Raw genomic sequence first — 21,774 nt, 5'->3', positions numbered from 1 at the left:
ATTAATGAATAAAGGAAAGCTTCATATGAATGTTGACGGCCATTGTGCATCTTCCCCATCAACTCCTTCTCATCAAGTGTGTAGGGACCCATCCCCTGATGACACGTGGCACGCGATCCTATCCGGAGTATCCCCATCCGGATTTCCCCAAGAGTACACGTGGCGCGCTTCTCCTATCCGGACTTCCTAAAAGGAGAAGCACACGGCACTCACAAACATTACATCCGGACGACCGCCACAACACATCCGGACAACCGACATAACCTATCCGGGTATGTTTATCCGGATCATTGACAAAAGTAAGCAAGTCTTGCACGTCATCACAACAGTCTGCCATGGCCCACGTTCCGCCACCTACAGAGTGAAAGGATAGGAATGAAGTGACGACAAGTCACTTCCCACGATCTCTGACAATCACAGCGCCTCCCACGATCTCTGTCAGTCGTCCGTAGGGTGATGATGATCCTACCACCACCTAGTGGCATCATGACAAGCCAAAATATCTCTCTACCATTAAAGAGGGAAACAGAGCTTCTGGTACTATATATATGAGTCTTCATACAAAGAGGAAGGTAAGCCTGCAATACCTAGTAAAAGACCAACTTATTATTCTCTCTAACCATGGCTGACAAAACCATCGGAGGGTGTGTCCAGACACCCTGTCCAGACGCCTTTTGCAGGAACAGCTGAACCAGGAATCTATATTGGTTGAGATCGTGCGTCCATCCATGTGGCAACTACGTGGATCATCAGGGACGCGAGGCCTCAACAAAGTGAATTTCAAATGTCAAAGTTTAGTGCTCGGTAAATTAGGTCCTACTTGATAACCATCTTTTAAAATAGTTTCCTATTTCTCTAAAACAAAATTGAAAAAAATATGTTTGACAACCAAAAAATAGGAAACAATTTTCTATTTTTAAAAACATAAAACAATTTTTTATTTCTAAAATCATAAAATATAATATTTTAAAATAATACATTTTAGTTGTTTTAAGTCATTTTTTCTTAATTTTTAAATATTTTTTTAAAATAATTATATAAATATAAAGAATAACTAAAAATAAAGTATTATGGATAAAAATTATTTTTAAAATATATTTAAAAATATAGAAAACAAGTTAAAAATATTTCAAGTTTTCAAATAAAATTTTGTTTTACAAAATATGATAAAATTATTTTCAAAAATTATTTTTCAAAACCGTTTCCAAAAATACTCCTCAAACGTCATCTTTCCACATGCCTTCATATTTTATTTGCTCCCAAAGGTATATATACCAAGTACTAGAGTAATGCAAATTCCAATTAATCAATGGTGCTTTAGCCGAGTTGGCTGGCAGTGTACTGCCAAGTGAAACCTCCAAAAGTATTGATCACAGTACTTAAAGCCAAGAATCGTTGTACTGCATTTCTATTATCAATTAAACATTGCCATGTAAGAGAAAAAACAAACATAATAATTGGAAACAATTAATGATCATCTATTGATGTGATGTTCTTATAATAAGGAACACCTCATCCCCAATTCTTAGTCTAGCACAAATGATGGGTCTTGAGAATATTAGAGGTCATTAGCAATACAACACAGTTTCGTTTATTTGAATCTTTGTTCCCAAAGAGGAACAAAAAAAAAAATATATGCTGTCACACTCCTTATAGCATTGCAGAGAATCCATGATTTCATGCTTCTATGAACTCAACAGGATCAAGCTTCACAGGAGCCAGATCAGGTGCATCAACAACGGCTTTGAAATCTCCACTCTGACCTTTCAAATAAGCCTTCAAGAATGCAACAAAAAGGCCACCCACACATCTCCTCATGGGGTCCCTAGGACCCTTCCCACTCTTGCAGATATAACCCGAAATCGCCCCAATGAAGCCTGAAAGATGATCATCTAACATGTCCAAGTGACCATATTCAGTAGTCACAAAGTGGGAACAAGGAGGTTTACACTCACTGACAAACTCTACATGGTTCACTCCATCTGGGGCACATGGACGTAGGTGGTTCATTGGCTCATCGCCCAACCCAGTGCCGATTACACAAACTGGGATTGCTAGATTGAAGCAATGAGGAACATAGGTTAGGATTTTGGGATCTGTTTGGCAACATTTACTCGATCCACCAACAGGGTCTAGTCCTAGTAGGGCTGAGAAGTTGAGGGATGTATCAGCATACCCTAGTGCCAGAGCAAATGCTGTCTTTCCCCCTCTGCTGTGGCCTGAAAGAGCAAGCTTGAGTAGGTCTGGTTTCACATTTTCTGGGAGCACAGATTGAAGGCCTGAGGATAGCCAATTTGTGACTGCTGCTGCTGATTCGATCTCTTGAATTCCAGAAGGAGGTAATAGTCCGTATAACTATATAGAAAACCAATTTCACAGTACTGCATGTCAGAGATTGGAGATTAATAGAAAATGTGTTTGTGCATGCGGTTATTAATTGAAAGTTCTCCCAAATGCCTTGCAATCTTTTGAAAAATTAGCAATCTTTTGGTTGAACCTGATTAAAAATATTAAATCAAGTTCAGGTTAGGTTCAATTTCCCAACTTTGGTCCAGTGTAATTTAAATTGAGTTCAAGTTTGAAAAACCCTAATATAAGACCAACCTAGATGTCAAAAATAATAGTTCCAAGTTTAAAACATAGGGTTAGGTTGGATTTCATTCGGGCCAACCTGTTAAACAGGTTGCACCTCTAGTGCGGGGTACTGATGAGAAAATTAAAGCAATTTGTCCAACAGTGGGGTCTCCAGCCCAGCCTTAGTAGATGTTCCCACAAATCAGCCAATAATTAATACTTTAAATCCATAAAAATCCAGCTTACCTCACACGTTTTTCTTAAGATTCGTGGCTTAAGCCACCGCAATACCTCCACTAGCTACTAACTGTTTATCTACCCCAATTAACTTGTAGCTCGTGGACCCACTTAGACATTTTTATTTTTTCAATTGTTATTAATTTTATTTTATATGATAATACTAATCATATGGATTTTATTAAAAATAATAAAATATAAAAAGAAAATGTATAATTTCAATTTTGCTCTAAATCAAATTAACTAAATTAATTCATGTTAAATTAAAATAGTTTGAGTGAATAAATAAATCAATTTTAATTGGGGTTAACCCAATTTAGTTTAAACTAACCAATTTGATTTGATTGTTCAAGCCGATCTAAACCCAATCATGCTCACACTTACTCTTATGACACTTAAGTTCAAACTTATAACCTTTAAACCTATATCTTTTAAAATTTTATTAAATTATTATTTCAATATATTAAGATATCTTATTTGGATTGTAATACTTCAATTGCAAACATCACTACCTTTAATTTTATAACTATATATAGGGATGATAATAGGACAGGTTTTTAGGGATGATAATAGGACAGGTTTTTTCCGAGTACCTGTCTCACCCCACCCCACCCCTAATGGAACAAGTTTAAAATTTAAATAAATGAGTTTGAGGTTGATTTGAATTTTTTTTTTAAAACCCAGGACAGGTTCAAAGTGAGTTTACGTATAGTCTAGTCTTATCTGGTTTCATCTTGTTTAAAATAAAATAAGTTATAAAAAATTATAATATTTTTATTATTTATAAAATATATTTATTTTAATGTAATTAAAATAAATAAATTTTTTCAAAAAACATTAAATAGACAGGACAAGGCAAGTATGAAAAATCCGCATGCCTACCCCACCCCACCTCATTTATTTTATTTATTTATTTATTTAATAGGATAGAGATGGGAACTATTTTTGAATAAACAAATTAAATAAGGTTGAAATGGGTGAACCTGCCCTCTTTATCATCCCTAACTATATATTAAGTACAACTAAATGGGAAACTAGCACAAGAAAAAAAGAAGAATGGGGGGAGGGGGATAGTTAAGAGGGAAGAGAGGTTGAGAAAGCACCTGAGGAGCCACCACTATGAATCCATGGGAAGAAATGAGTTGAAGGAGCTGAGTGTAGAAGGTGTTGCGGAGCTCGAAGCCATGAAGAAACAAGAGTACTGGGTATGTCCCTTGAATGGTTGGTGTAATTAACAATCAACAATGGCTTGGGAGGGGAAGCGATGTTTGAAGTCTCCACTCGAATGCAACTCACACTCAAATTTCCTGGCTCAAAAACACTGGTTGTTGTCTTCAAATCAAGCTTGATTCCCTGCGTTGAAGGATTACCTCCTAACAGTGCCATTGCCCCCTCTTAAGAGTGTGTGGGAATCAAGCTATAGATCTCTCATTTTATAATTGGAGAGAATGATGAATTACAGCCATTGGGCAGCTATGCAGCTGGGCCCAAGAGGAAGAGCTCCCACTCCAAATAATTAGTAGCCTTCTAGTCAATGAATACTAGTCAAGTACACAAATTAACAAGCCCCACACCTAACTTCTAGCAATTTGGTGACAAACTTTGAAGGCTAATTATGGTAAAAGAAAATTGGAAAAAAAATGAATGAAAGTAAAAGATATTTCAAACTAATTTCACTTAACTCTAAGACGTGAAACTTAAATAATTTGAAAATATATAATTTTTTAATTAATTTTAATTATATTATATTTTATTTTATATTTTTTATAATACAATTAAATATAGGAAAATCATTTTTCTCAATTTTTTTCTTTTAGTATTTTAAAGGCTATCTAAAATAATTTTAAAAACTATTTTTAAATTTTCAAATAGGGATTTGTTTTATAAAATATAAAAAAATTATTTTCAAAAATTATTTTCAAAAATTATTTTTAAAAACTGTTTTTTAAAATTGTTTTAAAAAACAATTAGGACAACAAAACCTAATAGGATACAACCCCACTTGCTTTTCTCACGATTTTAGCAAGACGAAGGAAGCAAAATGATCAGTAGTTGAATCTTTTTCTCTAAAGGTGGTAAGTACACGGCTGCTTTATCATCAGCCGTCCTATTGTTTGTAGTGATAAATTGATAGCATGCGATTTGTGTACATGGCTTGAGCAAGAAAAAGGAGGACAATTCCACGTCGAAGTTCATTTTTTGCCAGAAAGTCAAGCGGCCAAAAAACACGAGGCTGCCTTCATTAGTTGTTGCCCTCCACTAATCTGCGTTGGGTATTTCAAGATTAGGTATGGTAATGAGGTGGGATGGGTAAGATGATCTCATCTAGGAATGGCAACGGGGCGGGTTCGGGACGGGTCGCCCCCATCCCAACCCCGCCCCGTTTATTTAAAATAATTCCCATCCCCGTCCCATTTAAAAAATTAAACAGGGCGGGTATGATAAATTCTCATACCCGCCCTGCCCCGAGCAGTCGTGAAGTTGGTCAGGCCCAGGTGGTAACGCAACTCATCCTCAGAGGCAACGTAAGGTATGTCTATCTTGTTTCCCAGAATGAGAAATGGAACATATGCCAGTGACTCATTAGAAAGGAGGGCATCCAACTCCCTCTTTGACTCGGCAAATCTTTCCTTGTCATACGCATCAACCAGGTACACCACAGCATCCACCTTGGCATAATAATCCTTCCAGACTCTTTGAGCGATCTGATGCCCACCCAAATCAAAGGCTTTAAACTTAATTTTCCCAATACTCAATTCCTCGGACGTCGGGTGCTGCGTTGGTTGATGCTGAACTAATCTCTCATCTTTCAGCATATGAAGCAACGTCGTTTTTCCCGCATTATCAAGCCCTAAAAATAAGATCTTTGCCTCTTTTTACCATAGCCCCAAAGATGCGAGAAGTCCATAGAACCAATCGAAAAGAATCATGGTGTTCCGACAAGATTCGCGACTCAAAACGCGGCCAATTCACCGGAACTAAGCCGAAAACCACAAACTTATCGACGAACTTGTCGGAAAATCCCACTGGAGGCGGAGATTCATATATTCATATATTATAAACGGGGCGGGACGGGGCAGGATGGGGCGATACCGAACCCGCCCCAAACCCGTCCTAGGTTTTAAAAAAAAATTCCAACCCCGTCCCAAACCCGTTTCTAAAATTTGAACCCCGTCCCAATAGGAGCGGGTCGAGGCTGGTACCCGAAAAAACCCGCCCCATTGTCATTCCTAATCTCATCCAACCCTCCTGCATTTATTTAAAATAAAATTTATTCATGTTTCGTCGAAAAAATTAAATGGGGTGGGTGGATATGGAAAATTCTCCTACCCACCCTTTTAACTTTTTTAAAAAAATTTTTAAAATTTTTTTTAAAAATTATTTTTTAAATTTTTTAATTATATTAAAATAAGCACACCTTATAAATAATTAAAATATTATAAATTTTTATAAATTATTTTATTGAAAATTATTTTATTATTATTATTATTATTATTATATTAAAAATAAGAAAATACAAATTAAATTAAATTAAATTTTTAAAATCAATTTTATATATAATTGGTACAAAAAGAGCTAAAACAAGACAATACCTGAACTCACCCTAGATTTCCCTAACCCATTTATTTAAATTCAAACTCAACCCATTTATTTATCATCCTTATTTAAACTCAATATGGAGTTGATGAGTGTACTTAATTGTATATCATATGTATTTGTTACCAATAAAAGTTTCTTAAGTACGATTGAATGAAAAAGAATTTCTACCTGAACTCACCCTAGGTTTTCTTAACCCATTTATTTAAATTCCAAACTCAACCCATTTATTTATCATCCTTATGTAAACTCAATATGGAGTTGATGAGTGTACTTAATTGTATACCATATGTATTTGTTACCAATAAAAGTTTCTTAAGTACGATTGAATGAAAAAGAATTTCTACCAGAAGAAATAATTTCCTAACTTTATATTAAGTTTATATTTAATTTCCAAAAATATCAAAGAAAGAAAAAATACTAAGCAAAATTATTTTCTCATTTGGTTGCCATATGAAAAAAAAAATTGAATATAATTAATACTAGTTACAAACTTATACATTTTCAAATCACTTAATCTTTACATTGATGCGTTAAAATAAATTAAATAAATTTATAGTAGCATATAAAAATAATTTGTTGACTTTGAATCTAATCTTTATTTTTCTCCATTTTTTTCTTTCCTTCTATTTTTTCCCTTACATTTTCTTTCAAATTTTTTGAGAACCAAGCAGAGCCTAAGAATTCTTTCTTAGAGAAAATGTATTATAATTACTACAAAAATAATTTATGGTGTCGCTTTTAAAATAATGACACCATATGGCTTAAAATCCATGAAGGTGACATATCATATAAAAATTTTCAATTAAGATAGATGATATTAATTTTAAGTTTATAGTGTCAGTTTTTGAAAAGTGACACCATATAAAATAAAAATGTTAAAATACTATAACTCAATGGACCCACTTTGAGAATAATAATAGTATATAAAAAAAACTCATTGTTTCCACATACCCAGAATCCAAAAAAATCTCATTTCATAACCCTAACCATAATTTTCTTCTACCTTTTCTCACACTCATAGTTAACACACGACTACTATTTTCTACTTCGTGGACTTTCAGATAACCCAAAATCTCTTAAATCTATCATTTTCATTTTTTTTATTAATGTCAAAATCTTTATTAGCAAAATTAATTTATATTCATTGAAAATCTCATTCCATAACCCTAACCATAATTTTCTTCTACCTTTTTTCACACTCATAGTTAACACACAATTGTTCTTCTCTACTTCGTGGATTCTCAGGTAACCCAAAATCTCTTAGATCTATCATTTTCATTTTATTTTTTTTATTAATGTCAAAATCTTTATTAACACAATTGATTTATATTCATTGATTTGGTATATCTGTAACGTGGATTGTGTAAATAGTGTTTCTTTATTGAGTTGTGGGAAAGTAAAAATTAGATTTAACATTCTATCATATCTTTTGTTTCATTGTTATACCCATAAACACCAAAATGAATGAAAAGAAGATAAATGAATGATTTTTTAATATCTTTCATACTCAGAATGAGGGATAAACATTTTACAGTATGAAATTTTCTTTTGATCTTACAAGAAATTTCCTTTGATGGGACTTTCTGTTTGTTTTCTAAGAATATTATAGTATATTATGATGAGGATATGTATCGGTGATATTTGAAAAATAATTTTTTAGAAAGTTATTCTTAATATTGTCATCTCCCAAAAAGGAAAAATGAAATAGTTTCCATATCATGTTGGAGTTGATTTGGAATGTTGGAATTAACAATGAAAAATTAATTTGATTTTTTATTTATTAATGTAAATGAATTGTTTTTTAAAATTTAAATAGGAATGAAAATTTTTATAATTATAAAAATGATCAAATCTTATATTTTGATTTTTTTTTATTCTTTTACATGGTATTATGGTTAATATCTCATCTTGTTCTATTCATATTTTTTCTATTCTTAAAATATGTTTTTTGTTTTTACCTTTTTTTCTTATTGTTTTCATATCCGTTGACCAAAATTTAGAATTTCCCTTTCAAGGTTAGAAAATTTCTACAAAATCCTTTTATTAGATAAATTTTTTCAATTCCTTCCATAAAACTTTTTTTTCTCTTTTTTTAAGAAGATGTTTTATAATTTTCTTTTGATTTTTAATGAAATTTCCTTTAATAGACTGTTTGTTTATTTTCTAAGAATATTATAGTATATTGTGATGAAGATATTGGTTGGTCATATTTGAAAATTAATTTTTGAGAAAATTATTCTCAATATTGTCATCTCCCGCAAAAGGATTCTAAAAATATGTTTTATTTTTGCCTTCTTTTCTTATTGTTTTTATATCCATTGACCAAACTTTGGAGTAATGTGAAATTGATGATAAAATTTTCCTTTCAAGGTTAGGAAATTTCAATAAAATCCTTTTATTACAAAAAATTTTCCAATTCCTTCTATAAAGCTCTTCATTTTCTTCATTTTTCTTTTTTCTTTTTTTGAAAAAGATGTTTGATAATTTATTGATCTAAAGAATATTAAAAGTAAAAAATTTTAAATATTGAATATATTTTCCTTTGATGTTTTTTATTTTTTATTATTTTTATTTGAACATATTTTTCATATCCAAATTTTTTTATTAATTATTTTAATTAGAAAAAAGAAATATCAATTAGAGTTATGAATGAAAAATAAAAATAAAAATTATGAAAAGTTCTTTAATTTTTTCTCATACAATTTTCTCTTAACATTTTTTAATAATGACTTAGGTTTTTTGTCTTATATACACAATTTTCATGCTTGTTATAATATCATGTCCTATCATATTAGTAGTTGAAAACATTTTTATATATTGTTACTAAAATTTTATTTTATATAATTGAGATGAAATTTAATGTATATTGTTATTTCACAAAATGAACATTAAAAAAATATATATTGAAATTAAGAAAATCCTTGCAAGAAATAAAATAAATAAATATAAAAAGAATTAAATGTTAAAAATGATTTTTAAAAGCATAATGAATTATAAAAAAATAAATTTAAAAAGTGTAGATTTTAAGTGGAAGATTAGTATTTTCTCAAATTTTAGATTTATATTTTGATTTTGTAGTTTTGATTTATTTTTTATTTTCTTGAATTGTTTTTATTTGAGTTCAAATGTGACTACTTTGTTATGAAATTCATTAAAGAGATAATTGTTGATTCTACCATTATTGCATTAAAGGTTTTACTCATTTAATGAATTGTACATAGTTTCATACTTCCAATTATTGTGATATTAATGTTATTCTCATTTGATTTCAGTTTGATGATAAAATAAAAAAATAAAAAATAAAAATAAAATTAAAAAAACATATTCTTAAGTAGAATTTGATGAAATTATAGGAAAATTGACTACTTTTGTGTTATGACTAATCATGAATCATGTTGATGTATCGTGATCATACATAGTTAGTCTGTTAGTTGTTATATGAAATTTCCATTAGTATTGTATGACATTACTTATTCTTTACGAACTATTTTTATATCAAAATGGGAAAAAGAAAAAAGAAAACATTAGTACTTAGATTTGTTTATTTTTTATAACATTAATTAATTTTTATTTTCAATAAGAACTCTAAAACTCATTAAACTATGAAATGCAGGATACACTCTTGGGAGGACAATATGAAGAATAAAAAAAAAAAATAAAAAAAAAAATGACAACAAGATTTTGGGTTTTTAGATATGACTCTTATGTTATACATTATAGGACATAAACGTTACTTTATTTGGTATCGAGAATTTTGGGTTTTTGGATGCACCTCTTGTGTTATTTTATGGTTAGCTAGTTTTATTCATATGAAATGCAGGTATACATGAATGTTAGGATGCTTAACATTTCTAAATTATGTTTTAATGTGCATTCAATTTTCTTTTAGTTTTGGTGGGTTTGATGTACTATCGTTTTGTGAACATTTGATATACAAATATTACTAGATGATGTAAGGTATTACAAGTTAATCCACAAGCATTATGAAAATATAAGTTAAATGTGATATGATTATTATATTTATGGACAAAATATGCACAGGTTGATCTTTATTTATTAACAGGCTAATCAACCAAAAACAATCATATCTTCCATAATCATTTATAATGATGTAACACCATAACTCAAAGGTGATGCATTTAACATGACACCTTATATATCTCACACAACTCTATATCAAATTAAGCATCACTAAAAATATATGGTGTCGCTTCTAAATGTGTCACCATTTATTTGCTTTGGTGTCCCTTCCAAATACGTCACCAATTGGTACCCTCTATGGTGTCAGTAGATAAAGTAACGCTATGTTGTAGTGACACCCTATGTTTATAGCAACTCATTATAAATGTCACTATATTTTCGTAAAATTTAAGAAGGAACTATTGCTATCTTGATATCACTATCTCTTTCAAACCTATAAAATTTGAATTTTATGAGTGAATTTTAATTATGGATTATTGCTAAGAATGCCTAAACCAATGTTATAAAAATCTGAAAGAGTGCCTCACAATTTTAATTTTCTCCCGTTTTTCTCTTTCTTAATTTTTTAACAAATACTTAAGAAACATGCAAGGGAAATCGCAGTTCTAATATGGACTTATTTACAAATATGAAATTCATGTTCTAACCATATTAAAATAAAAATATAAAGGAAATTAGAGAGACAAAAACACAATAATATAATGTGGAAATCTTTGAAGAGATTAAAAAAATGCAAAAAAAAATTACAGGGGCAGTAGGTGATTTAAGCAAGGGAAGTTAAGCTGTATCTTATTAGAGAATTCATTGCAATATATTTTCTTTATATTTTTAAATTCTTGTAATTGGTTATAATTTCCTATTTTTGTTGTAATCCCCTAATTCTAGGATTATTTCCTATTTTTGTGTTTTGGGTAGATTGTTTCCTATTTTTGTGTTTTGGGTAACTCACGGCAATGCCCATTTTTGTGTATTTATATTCATTCTTAATCAATGGAAAAGTCAAGTCATTGTTTCTCAATAATTCTCTCTCTAATTCAACATGGTATCAAGAGCTTAATCTTCTTGGGCATCTTTTCTTCCTTTTTTTTCCCTAGAAACACCAAAAGAAATCTACAATCAGTCTCTTCAATGGCTTCCGGTGCATCCCTCTCTTCCACCAACGATCCTATCACTATCCAAAACTCCAAAGATCCTAACCATCTCCTTACAATCAATCTCTCCAATATCACCAAATTATCATCCACCAATTACCTCACTTGGAGCCTTCAAATCCAATCTCTTCTTGAAGGTTATGATCTTCATCACTTCATTGATGGCACTCATACTCCACCACCACCCACAGTCACCGTCACTGGTGTTGCATCCCCAAATCCGAGATACACAACCTGGAAGCGTCAGGATCATCTCATCTTTAGCACTCTCCTTGGTGCTATCTTCGTTTCACTACAACCACTTATTGCCCGTACCACCACTTTCTTTGATGCATGGAAAACCTTAGCCAATACCTATGCCAAACCATCTCATGGTCATATTAAACAATTGAAGGAACAATTAAAGCGGTATACTAAGGGCTTAAAATCAATTAGTGAATATATGCAGGCGATAAAGACTCGTACCAATGAACTTGCCCTTTTGGGGAAGCTAGTTGATGATGAGAATCTTATTGATCGGGTTCTTAAAGGACTCAATGATGAGTACAAATCCGTCATTGATGCAATTAATGCCCGTGACATGTCAATTTCTTTTGCTGAGCTCCATGAGAAACTTTTCAATATCTTTGTTTTTCTACTTCAAATATATCTTCCTCTTCATCAGTGATACTGAAAGTAAAAGTTAGTCTTTTTTTTTTTTGGACATTAGTAACTTGCTAAATGATTACTACTCAAAAAGTGCTATTTGATAGCTTGTAATAAACTCTTTTAAACACTTTTGAGTAGTAGTTATCACCTTTTAACCCAATTAACATATTAAGGACCCTTGCAATCAATTATAATCAAATTGTGTTAAGTTTTGGTGTTTTGATAGCTTTTTAATCACCAAAGCAATCAGAGATTGAGGAGAGTTCTTTGGAATCCATGGCAAAGCAATGGAAAGCTCAGAAACATGAAGAACCGAAGCTTTGAAGTCCTTTGCCATAAGCAAATCTGGAATGCAAGGAGTAAAAGATGTCTGGACAGGGCGTTCGGACAGGATGGCGGCGGAAGTCAATGATCCGGACAACATATCCGGATAGGATATGCTATCGTCCGGGTGTGATGTTCATGAATGTTGTGTGCTTCTCCCTGAGGGAGTCCGGATAGGAGAGTGCGCCACATGTCCTCTTGGGGAATCCGGATGGAGTTGATCTGGATAGCCTTGCGCGCTCCGTGTCATCCGGGAGAGGGGTCCCTACACCTTGCACACGCAAACGGTCCCCCTTGCAACATAGCTCCTTCCACCCGGGGGAGTCCGGATGGAGTTGATCCAGATAGCCTGGCGATGCGGGATATCTCACATCCGGATGGGAGAGGAGGACGTTTCAACTTCTCCGGATAGACATATCCGGATCCTCTGACAGCGCTTACCCGGAGAGTTTTTCTCTCAATATACAGTACCGCGGTGTTCTCCTGAAGCTTCCTGATATTTTCGACCGACATCTTGAGATATTTTGCTTTAGATATTTGTTGTGTAAATCCCCAAAGTCTCCTTGTAACCCACCTATCATAGGATTCCTTAGTTCTTAATTAAGAACAAAGGGGTGAATAACCTCTTATATATAGTTGTAATCTTCTTGACAAAGGAGGGAGATCTCGGGAGCTTGTTCTTGGAGACAACCTTTTGTATAAGGAAGAAAAATATATTACAGAGCACTTGCTCTGTTTTTCATATATATATTTTTCTTTTCTCATTATTTTTATTTCTAACAAATCAAACTATGAGGATTTTTCCTCAGAGGATGAGTGGCTAGGCTCTTTGTCTCTTGGAGTGAAGAAAGCTGGGTAAGTTTCTTCATGCATAAATTGGAAGTTTTGTTGTTTTAGTTTTTAATGAAGAGAAAGTATGACCCGTTAATGGTTTCTATATTTTTAGTTAACTTAAAACACCTTCAATTCACTTGAGCCAACACTTGGTAAGGCAAGTGATCTCCGTCCATGGAGATGCACTAGTTTACCTCTTGCAAGCTTTTGGGAAGTGACTTGAAGGTAAGATTTTCTAGAATTGCCAATACTTGGTAAGCTTTTGGACTCTAAAGAGACATTCATTAGTTATCTCTTGCGAGCTTTTGACGGGTAATCCAAGGTTAAAGATCACCTTGAATGGCAAATGTTAGGTGAGAGGCACGAGCCATTGCAAGGTGCATCAGTGAGAGGGATTTAGTGTTTGAACCCTTTAATGGGAAGCATCTATACCCCACCGGTTAGAGAATTAACTATATGTTAATTCTCTAATGCGAGGAAAAGAAACAAGTGATCGAAACTCCCTTTTTGTACAAGGAACCTGAACCTAGTGATCTAAACTCCAAGAAACACTTTTCTTTACAAGTAAAATCAGTTACTATTTTTGGTTAGTTTAAAACCAAACCTTTTTCATTTAAACATCTTTATGTTTTCTTTTAAAGCTAACCTTGAAATGAAAAGGCACCAATTCATCTTTGAATTAATATCAATTGTGAAGTAAAAACTCATCCCAGTGAACGACCCTAGAGCCATTATGCTATGCTAGCTAAGGTTATCCTAGTACATGGTGTAATAGGTTATAAATTTTGTTGATTACTCCCTTTTAAGGACCACAATCAAGGGACACCAGCTGGACACGAATCAAATGGCACCACTGTCAGGGACCATTGAGAGGACATGAATCAGCTGAGACACCAATTGGGAACGAATCAAATGGCGCCGTTGCCGAGGATGGTGCCACTTTACAGTGATATGACCTTTTCAGAGTACTTGTGATCTTCTTCACAAGTTTGGTGACTTTTTTTTTCTTTTTACTAATTTTTTTTATTTGTTTCTTTTTCTTTGTTCATATTTTTAGTATAGTTTTTAGTTAATCTTAATAATTTTTTCTTCTCTAGAATTTTTGTTTCTTTTGTTTTGTTTTGTTTTCTCTTTTTTTAATTCTCAAATTGCTAGTTGTGCATGTCATATTGAATATGAGATAGCAGAGGAAGCCATGAACTTCATGAGATATGTGGCTGAACTTTCAAGAGAATGGGATAAATTGAATGCTCGAAATATGGGAAGAATGATCTCTTAACCTAATGCTAAGGGTGAGATGAATATTTTGAATGACGGCATAGACATGAAGGCAAAGATTGCAGCTATACCATGGAGAGCTGCTAAGAAGAGAGGGGTCTCATTTTCATTGTTGCGAACACCCACCAGTTCTGGATACTCAGCAGCTATGCACTTGCACATGCGAACGTTGCCTACTGACGCCGCCAAATGGAGAGGGGTGTTCCCTCGATCATTTTTTATATTAATCAGATACACGTTGCGATGGGCCATCAGTTGGACTAGTTTTACCACTACATCTTCTCTGCCATCTGATACTGCTATATGCAATGCCGCGTCCCCTGATGTAGTGGTCTTCTCATCATGAACCCACGGATCTTCCTTGCATATATCTACAACTTTTTCCCATTTCCCTTGCATGGCATATGAAATCAAGCTTGGTCCAGTGGCCCCTTGTTCTGTGTCCACGACAAATGCCATTCTTCCTCTTCTTAGAACAACTACTACTGTTCTATTGCTGAAGGTACCAAGGATGATTATTGTATATGTAGAGCAAACAAGCTGTCCCAACTGTGGCAAGCCACCATAAACTGAAAGTGATACCTTGCTCTGGATTCGGGATGAGCACAATTTTATGGACCCCAAAAAGAGAACATCCATGTTTCATTATCCTCTTAACTATCATATTTTAAAATTTTATTTAGAAAATTTGAAAAAATAAAAATGGGATATTTAAAACGCATCAAATTACTTTTTAAATGTGAATGACTCATTCAATTATAATACTGATGAATAAAGTAAAGCTAAACTCTTGCACAGAAGGACATTCTTTTCAATGAATTCAAGGAAAGAATAATTGTGGAATAAAGTAAAATCTAGTGAGAGGATCTCTATCTGGCAACAAAAACTCAAGGAAAGTATCATCTTGAGGAAATTAAAATAAAGAAAAGAATAAATAATGAGAAAAATAAGAGAAAAATTATTTTGAGATTAATTAAAATTTTGAAAAATGAAAGAGATGTGTTATTGCATATAAACATTTCAACAATTGAAAACCAATAAGCCACGATGGCTGAAATAAGGCTACATAAAATCATGCAAAAAGATGATGGTTTTCAATAAAATCATACTCAAGGGAGCACTGTATCTATCTAGGAATGAAGTTAAATCTGTGCTAATAGAGATTTTTCTCAACAAGCGCAAGAAAAGCATAAGGAAAAACTCAAAACACATATATTCATACCTAAAAAAATTAAATAAATAAATAAATAAATAAATCCCTGATCTTCCTTTTCCCTGGGGCATCTTGCTTTTTGTAAGCAAGGTTTATAATGGCTCAATTCAATTGTAACCACAAATTCAATAGTCCATCATATCATTTAATCACATAACATTTAATATAGAAGAAGACACTTGTACATAAATTTAATATCAATAAAATCTCTTCTCACCATCACTAAGAAGAAACCACCCGCTAAAACATGGAATCCACAAGCCCAAAACAACGAAGTCAAATCTATGTAAGGCAAAACATTAGAGAGGAGCCACCTTGTAGCTTCGCTGTGGCACCTTCTTAAAAGTGGCCCACATAAGATCGAAGTACAGAGGAAACTGTGCCACGGCAAAGAAGATTACTGGAAAGCAGGTTACTGCATATACAAGAATGGCAGTGTATTGCAGTTTATCCATAAGGACAAAGTAATGTCCGGCACAGAAAGAGATTAGCATGGAAGCTATGGACACAAAGAGCGATGTCAAGCCTACTAGAAGTTTCCTTGGCAAGTAGATGCGAAAATCTCTCTCTTGGTATCGAGAGGTTAGAATGGCAAGAAACATGATCACAGCATTGACTGAGAAACAAAGCGCAACAAGAGAAGATATGGCAAAAATGTCAAATGCCGGCTTGTCTTCTAGCGTTGGTGTTCCAACTTTTTCTTTCACCCCACCTGGCACAGTGGCAGACGTTGCAAAGGCCACGGTTGCAATGAGGGCTGCCACCACGGAGCATGACTCAGAGGTTTTGAACAGCCATTCACCACCAGCTTGGACAAGATCCATGTGTTTCTCGGTGAAGATATCCTTTGCAGTCTCACCCTTCTGGTTGCAGCGTACAAAGAAATGTTGTGGCACGGACCTCTTAACAAACTGCATAGTTCAAAGTTCAAATTAACAAGGAAAAGGAAGAGTTCTTCGTAAGTTTCTCCATCCGTTTTCTTTTTTTCTATATAGCAATATATCATATAATTTTACAAAATTAAAAACATTTACGCATTTTGTCTGATCATAACTTTAAATATTCTAATTAATTTTCTTAAGAATCTGGTATTACTCGATTATCTAGAATGATGCAGCCAACAGAATGTAAACTTCTGAACCTCACATTGTTCAGGCAAGCATTTCCACCACAATTAGTAGTGTCCCTGAGAGTAGCAGGTTTAGGGTTTAATCCTCCTACCCCAATATATCGTACCCTTCATTTCTTATGGTCTACACCATTTAAAATGGAAAGTTAATACTGAAATCATAATGGATAATTGCATACCTCGTACCACTTTATTTCCCACTGCATCTGCAAAGCGGCACCAGGTATAAGCCAAGGCTTATTCTCTCCAAGCATTGCAGCCAGATGTAGTGCACTATTGCCATCTATGTCCACGTGCCGAAACACGGCGTCTTTGAGGACTTTTCTTTTGACTAACAGCTCATAAACATGGGGTTGCCTGTACTCCACTGCCAACAACACAATGTTCTTTTTTTGGTAATCCTTGTCATGGATGGCCACTGGAAAAAGTTCTAGAATTCTCTCCACAATTTCCACCACACCATTCTTTGCTGCAACTAATAAGGGTGTCTCTTTTCTCTCCATTTCCGATGGTTTCTTCTTATCTGCCAACATCAGATGATTAAATTTTATTTATTAAGAAATTCTGACCACATAATGGATGACAAGTATTCGATCAAAGATAAAACTCTTGCCAAGAATAAATATAATTGCTAGAGATAATTGTTACCTTGTTCATTTTTCTTATTTTTACCATTGTCATTCTGTTTTCGCTGAGCTTCTGGTGAGCTTTGATCAGCGGGAGCTCCTTTATCTTCACCCTCTTGATTAGTTGCTGAAGAAGGTTGAGCTGCTGTGCCTCCCGGTAGATGCTGACTTTCTAAGGTGTTGTCAAAAGAAACACCATGGTCATCCGAGATGCTATAAGGTGTTGTGTCAGCATCCTTCGTCTGTGATGGTTGTTGAGGATTTCTTCCATTATCTTCGTACTCATAAAAAGAAGCATGACAAAGAAGTTCATCCAAGATCTGTGCAGCCCATACGTGCTTCTCTTTTTTCTGCCGTACCTTCTTTACGGCCTTAAATCCTTAGTACCATCAGATATAACAACCTTTGAGAAAATTGAAGTCCTGCATACTAGACAATTGAAGTCTAAAGGATTGGTGTAAAGGATGGTATGGAAAGGCTTACCAAATCCGAGAATTACTAATATTGCCTTGAATACAAACTTGATTATATTAAAGCAAGTGTGGTAATTGGAGGGAATCAGTTGATGCCCTTGTGACTGCAGTTCTCCTTTCGCCTTCATGTTTGATTGGTTTCCTGCACAAAATAATTGGAAAATTCTATTTGAATTGTCACAACACAAAAATTAAAAAGGAAACATAGAGATCATTACAATCAACCTATAATATGCAGAAACTTAGGCTATTTTACTAGCGGAAACCAACCCGAATGGTTCTTTCAGAGATCTTGTAATTGTTTTTTATATAAAAAAAAATGACGCATTCAAAAGATATAGCCCAAAACAAATTTTACAAACGTGTTGCTGAACATGTTCCTGCATTATTTTCACTTTTCATGTTCCTGGAAATGGAAGACAGTAGTATGCACTTCCTCTAGGAGATTGGTCCTTTACATAGCAAAATTGGATACAACCATGTGAGAGCTAGCAGAAAAATCTATCCCTTTTTTTGTTGCATGTTGGCTCATTTTAATGTCTCAAAATATTCTTTTTCTGATCTTACAAAGGTTCTGAAGTGACATTTAATTTCAATATAGGCTGCCCCCCATGCACAAGACAATGGTCCATAAGCTGCTCTGAGTATACTGTGATAATGCATATAGGAACAGCTCATGCTTTTTTTCTGAAGCCCATTAAACATAGATGCCAGATAAAGAAGATGATTGCTAACCACTGGGATCCTCCAGATCAGCTTGCCCACCAGTTCTTGGATCTTTTCCGGTATTAGCTGAAAATGGGAAGTAGCTTAATGACTACTTATAGCATATAGGGAAGTCGTAACAGAACATTCAAAAAGCAAGGCATCAGCTTTGCTGCCAATTCACAGATCCATGGATATCACCATGCAAATAAGCCTATTGCTAAAGAGTATTACTACATGTACAGAGGCTTCGCATAAGAGATTCTCTGCGCTACACTCAATGAAAAGTGTCACCCTCTATTTTGCAGAAGATTATTTTATGTTCCAGAGTCTGTGAGAGAATCAATAGAGAGAACCTCTAAAACAAACTTTATTCCTCCTACTACTAAATATGTATCTTTCTAGGCCAACATGCATAATTTACCTCAACTTAGGCTTGCACTGACTTCTTGCATTTCACGTTTCTATGATAGCTAAGCTGCTAACATCTCAGCAAAATAATTTATAACTGGGGATTTTTTTTTCCTTTATAATGTTTTTAAAATTTTGAAACATAGTTAATGCACAACAAAAGAGATGATACTTACCATTGGTAGTCTTCTGTTCTGATTGCTCAAGATTTGTGTTTGGACGGTTTCCAGGATCAACTGAAAATGGGGAGAGGCTCAATGAGGGCTTTTTTATTAGAATACAGGAAATGGAAGTGCCAAAGACAAATATATAAGAACAGTGCCTAATCCAGACCCGAATGAATTTAAGCCTGAAAGCCTAGCAAGAAATAACTTCAGTGAATTGGCCTGATGGCCCTAACTTCGGATGGAAGTAGACTGATTTTGATTTGTATTTGCAGTCTTCATAGAATATGCGAATTCAGGGTCGCATGCTTCGATGGTGCTCATCTAGTCTAAGATTAATAGATACTATAGGAGGTCCCAGAAAAATCACCTCCCAAAGCAAAATTACTTATATGGTAAAACACTAAAACTACTTAGTTGGGACAACATAAAATATGATTAAACAAATAAAAAGAAAAAGTGTAGTTCTATGATATCGTCACCCACATAGTATTGTCAAGGCCGACCAGGGCAATCGGAGGAAATTGATGCATGTTTGGTAGTTCTCTGGACATAGAGGATCCTTTTCTTCATCAAAAGTTTTTACGATAGCTTCCTCCTGCTTGAATGTTTCCTCCTTAAGCTTTTCAACAAATATACCTTGAAAATAACAGTCAATAGAGCAAAGTGAAAACTGTAGTTATGAGACAATGTTCATCATTGCCAAAATACATTTAAGGCCTTGTTTGTACAGGCTTTCAAAGAGAGAAAAGCTCTTTTACTCAAATGGAGTGTCAAAAAGATAAAATCCTATTCCCATGAAATCCACTTGATTTGCCACCAATCCCGTGCAGAGGATTGTGCTTAATTCACGTCTAGGCAGAACTGGAATACCAAAGTAAGACCTATTGAGGAAAGGGAAATGTGCTGCCAGACATTATTTGAGGAAGGAAGTAGTTTTGAAGGAAAAGTGATTCTTACAGTGATATATGATGTTGGTGAACCATCGAAAATGACTACCGCTTCTGAAAGCAGAATGTTTGGTGGCCAGGAGATGGAGAGGCGACAATCCTTGCTCATTTACGGAGTTAACAAGATTCTTGTACCGGCGAATTATTTGAAAAGCCAAATCTATCAAACACAATGAAAAATCTTTAATCAGATTATTTTCAAAGGATAAGATATACTTTAATCAGATTATGAACAAGATTCTAGCAAAGCACTCACCAAAATATTCTCCCGCGATGGCACAATGAAGAATGGTATCACCATCATTCCTCCTACAGTAAGTGTTGCCCTTATCCAATCCGCATATTTCATCGAGGCAAATAAAAGCTTCTTTCTTCCCATGTAGTGCAGCCAAGAAGAGAGGAGTCTCACTGTCATGGTTGCGGGCGCCAATCAGGTCCGGGAGTGCATCAGCAATGCACTTACACATCTCCATGCTCCCCATAGATGCTGCTAAATGGAGAATGGTATTCCCTCGCTCATTTTGTATCTTGAGAACCTCCTTGACCTTAGCTTTACCCCGGATAATGAGTAGTAGCTGTTCCACAATACGCTCTTGGTCATCAGAAACTGCTACATGTAATGCTGTGTCCCCTGATTTTGTGATTTTGGCCATGTGAACTTCTTCATTTTCCTTATATATGTTCACAACTTCATCCCATTTACCCTGCATGGCACTTCTGAACAGTTTCTTTTTAATCACCTCCATATTTGGTCTTGTCTCCCGAGTAGAAGCCATTTTTCCTGTCTTCTTCTTAAATGTAAACTACTTCTGGGAACTTAATTTGGATGGAAAAGAATGGGGTAAGGATGATGATATTTATGCTGTTTAGTAAAGTATGTTTGGATTATAAAATTCAAAAGAAGTTAGCATGGTAGGACTGAGATAATAGGATTTCTACTTTATCTTGCATCGAAATGGCTAAAGAATATATGATGAAATATTCCTAACTGCTAAACCAAGAAACCTTTCTGCTTTAGCCACAATCCTCTTGATGTGTCACCCACATTTAAATACAAAAGTCTGCAGTTCACAACCTTTTTTTTTTTTTTACTATTAATTGCATGTTGCTTTTACTCTCCTCTCTCTCTCTCTCTCCCACATATAAATACAAAAGTATGCAGTTCACAACCTTTCACAACCTTTTTTTTTACTATTAATTGCATATTGTTTTTACTCTCTCTCTCTCACACACACACACACTCTCTCTCTCTCTCACACAACAAAATGCAAAAGTCTATTAATTGCATATTGTTTTTACTCTCACACACACACACACATAAAACAAAATACAAGAGTCTATTAACACACACACACAACAAAATACAAAAGTCTATTAATTGCATATTGTTTTTAACTTTTTACTCTCTCTCTCACCCACATTTAAATACAGATAATTGCATATTGTTTTTACTCTCTCTCACCCACATTTAAATAC

The 21,774-nt window shown here is 34.0% G+C and overlaps 2 protein-coding genes and 1 pseudogene across 5 annotated transcripts; all 3 read right to left on the bottom strand.

Annotated features, from left to right (window-relative positions):
* Positions 1-354: 354 nt before the first annotated feature.
* LOC117918246 lies at positions 355-5,813 on the bottom strand (annotated as a pseudogene).
* On the bottom strand, positions 1,678-4,197 carry LOC117919171 (chlorophyllase-1-like). Its single transcript, XM_034836286.1, is given in 3 exon segments — positions 1,678-2,355; positions 3,915-4,043; positions 4,045-4,197. Coding segments are annotated over 3 exon segments (960 nt in total).
* Positions 5,814-15,981: 10,168 nt separating the features above from the next.
* Positions 15,982-21,272, bottom strand: LOC117917853. Of its 4 annotated transcripts, none has more exons than XM_034834287.1 (9): positions 20,555-21,272; positions 20,309-20,458; positions 19,835-19,987; positions 19,361-19,420; positions 18,804-18,860; positions 18,079-18,210; positions 17,642-17,974; positions 17,149-17,492; positions 15,982-16,751 (listed from the first exon to the last, which is right to left on the bottom strand). In XM_034834287.1, the coding sequence occupies exons 1-9, from the start codon at positions 21,072-21,074 to the stop codon at positions 16,140-16,142; spliced, it is 2,361 nt and encodes a 786-aa protein (XP_034690178.1). In that variant the 5' UTR covers positions 21,075-21,272; the 3' UTR covers positions 15,982-16,139. The 4 variants fall into 4 exon arrangements, with proteins under 4 accessions (XP_034690178.1, XP_034690177.1, XP_034690179.1 ...); XM_034834286.1 differs by having other exon boundaries at positions 17,618-17,974; positions 20,555-21,271; XM_034834288.1 differs by lacking the exon at positions 18,804-18,860 and having other exon boundaries at positions 17,618-17,974.
* Between the last annotated feature and the right edge of the window lie 502 nt (positions 21,273-21,774).

The sequence above is a fragment of the Vitis riparia genome, chromosome 7 (genome assembly GCF_004353265.1).
Source record: "Vitis riparia cultivar Riparia Gloire de Montpellier isolate 1030 chromosome 7, EGFV_Vit.rip_1.0, whole genome shotgun sequence".
Lineage (NCBI taxonomy): Eukaryota > Viridiplantae > Streptophyta > Magnoliopsida > Vitales > Vitaceae > Vitis > Vitis riparia.
This window is presented reverse-complemented; position numbering and strand designations above follow the sequence as displayed.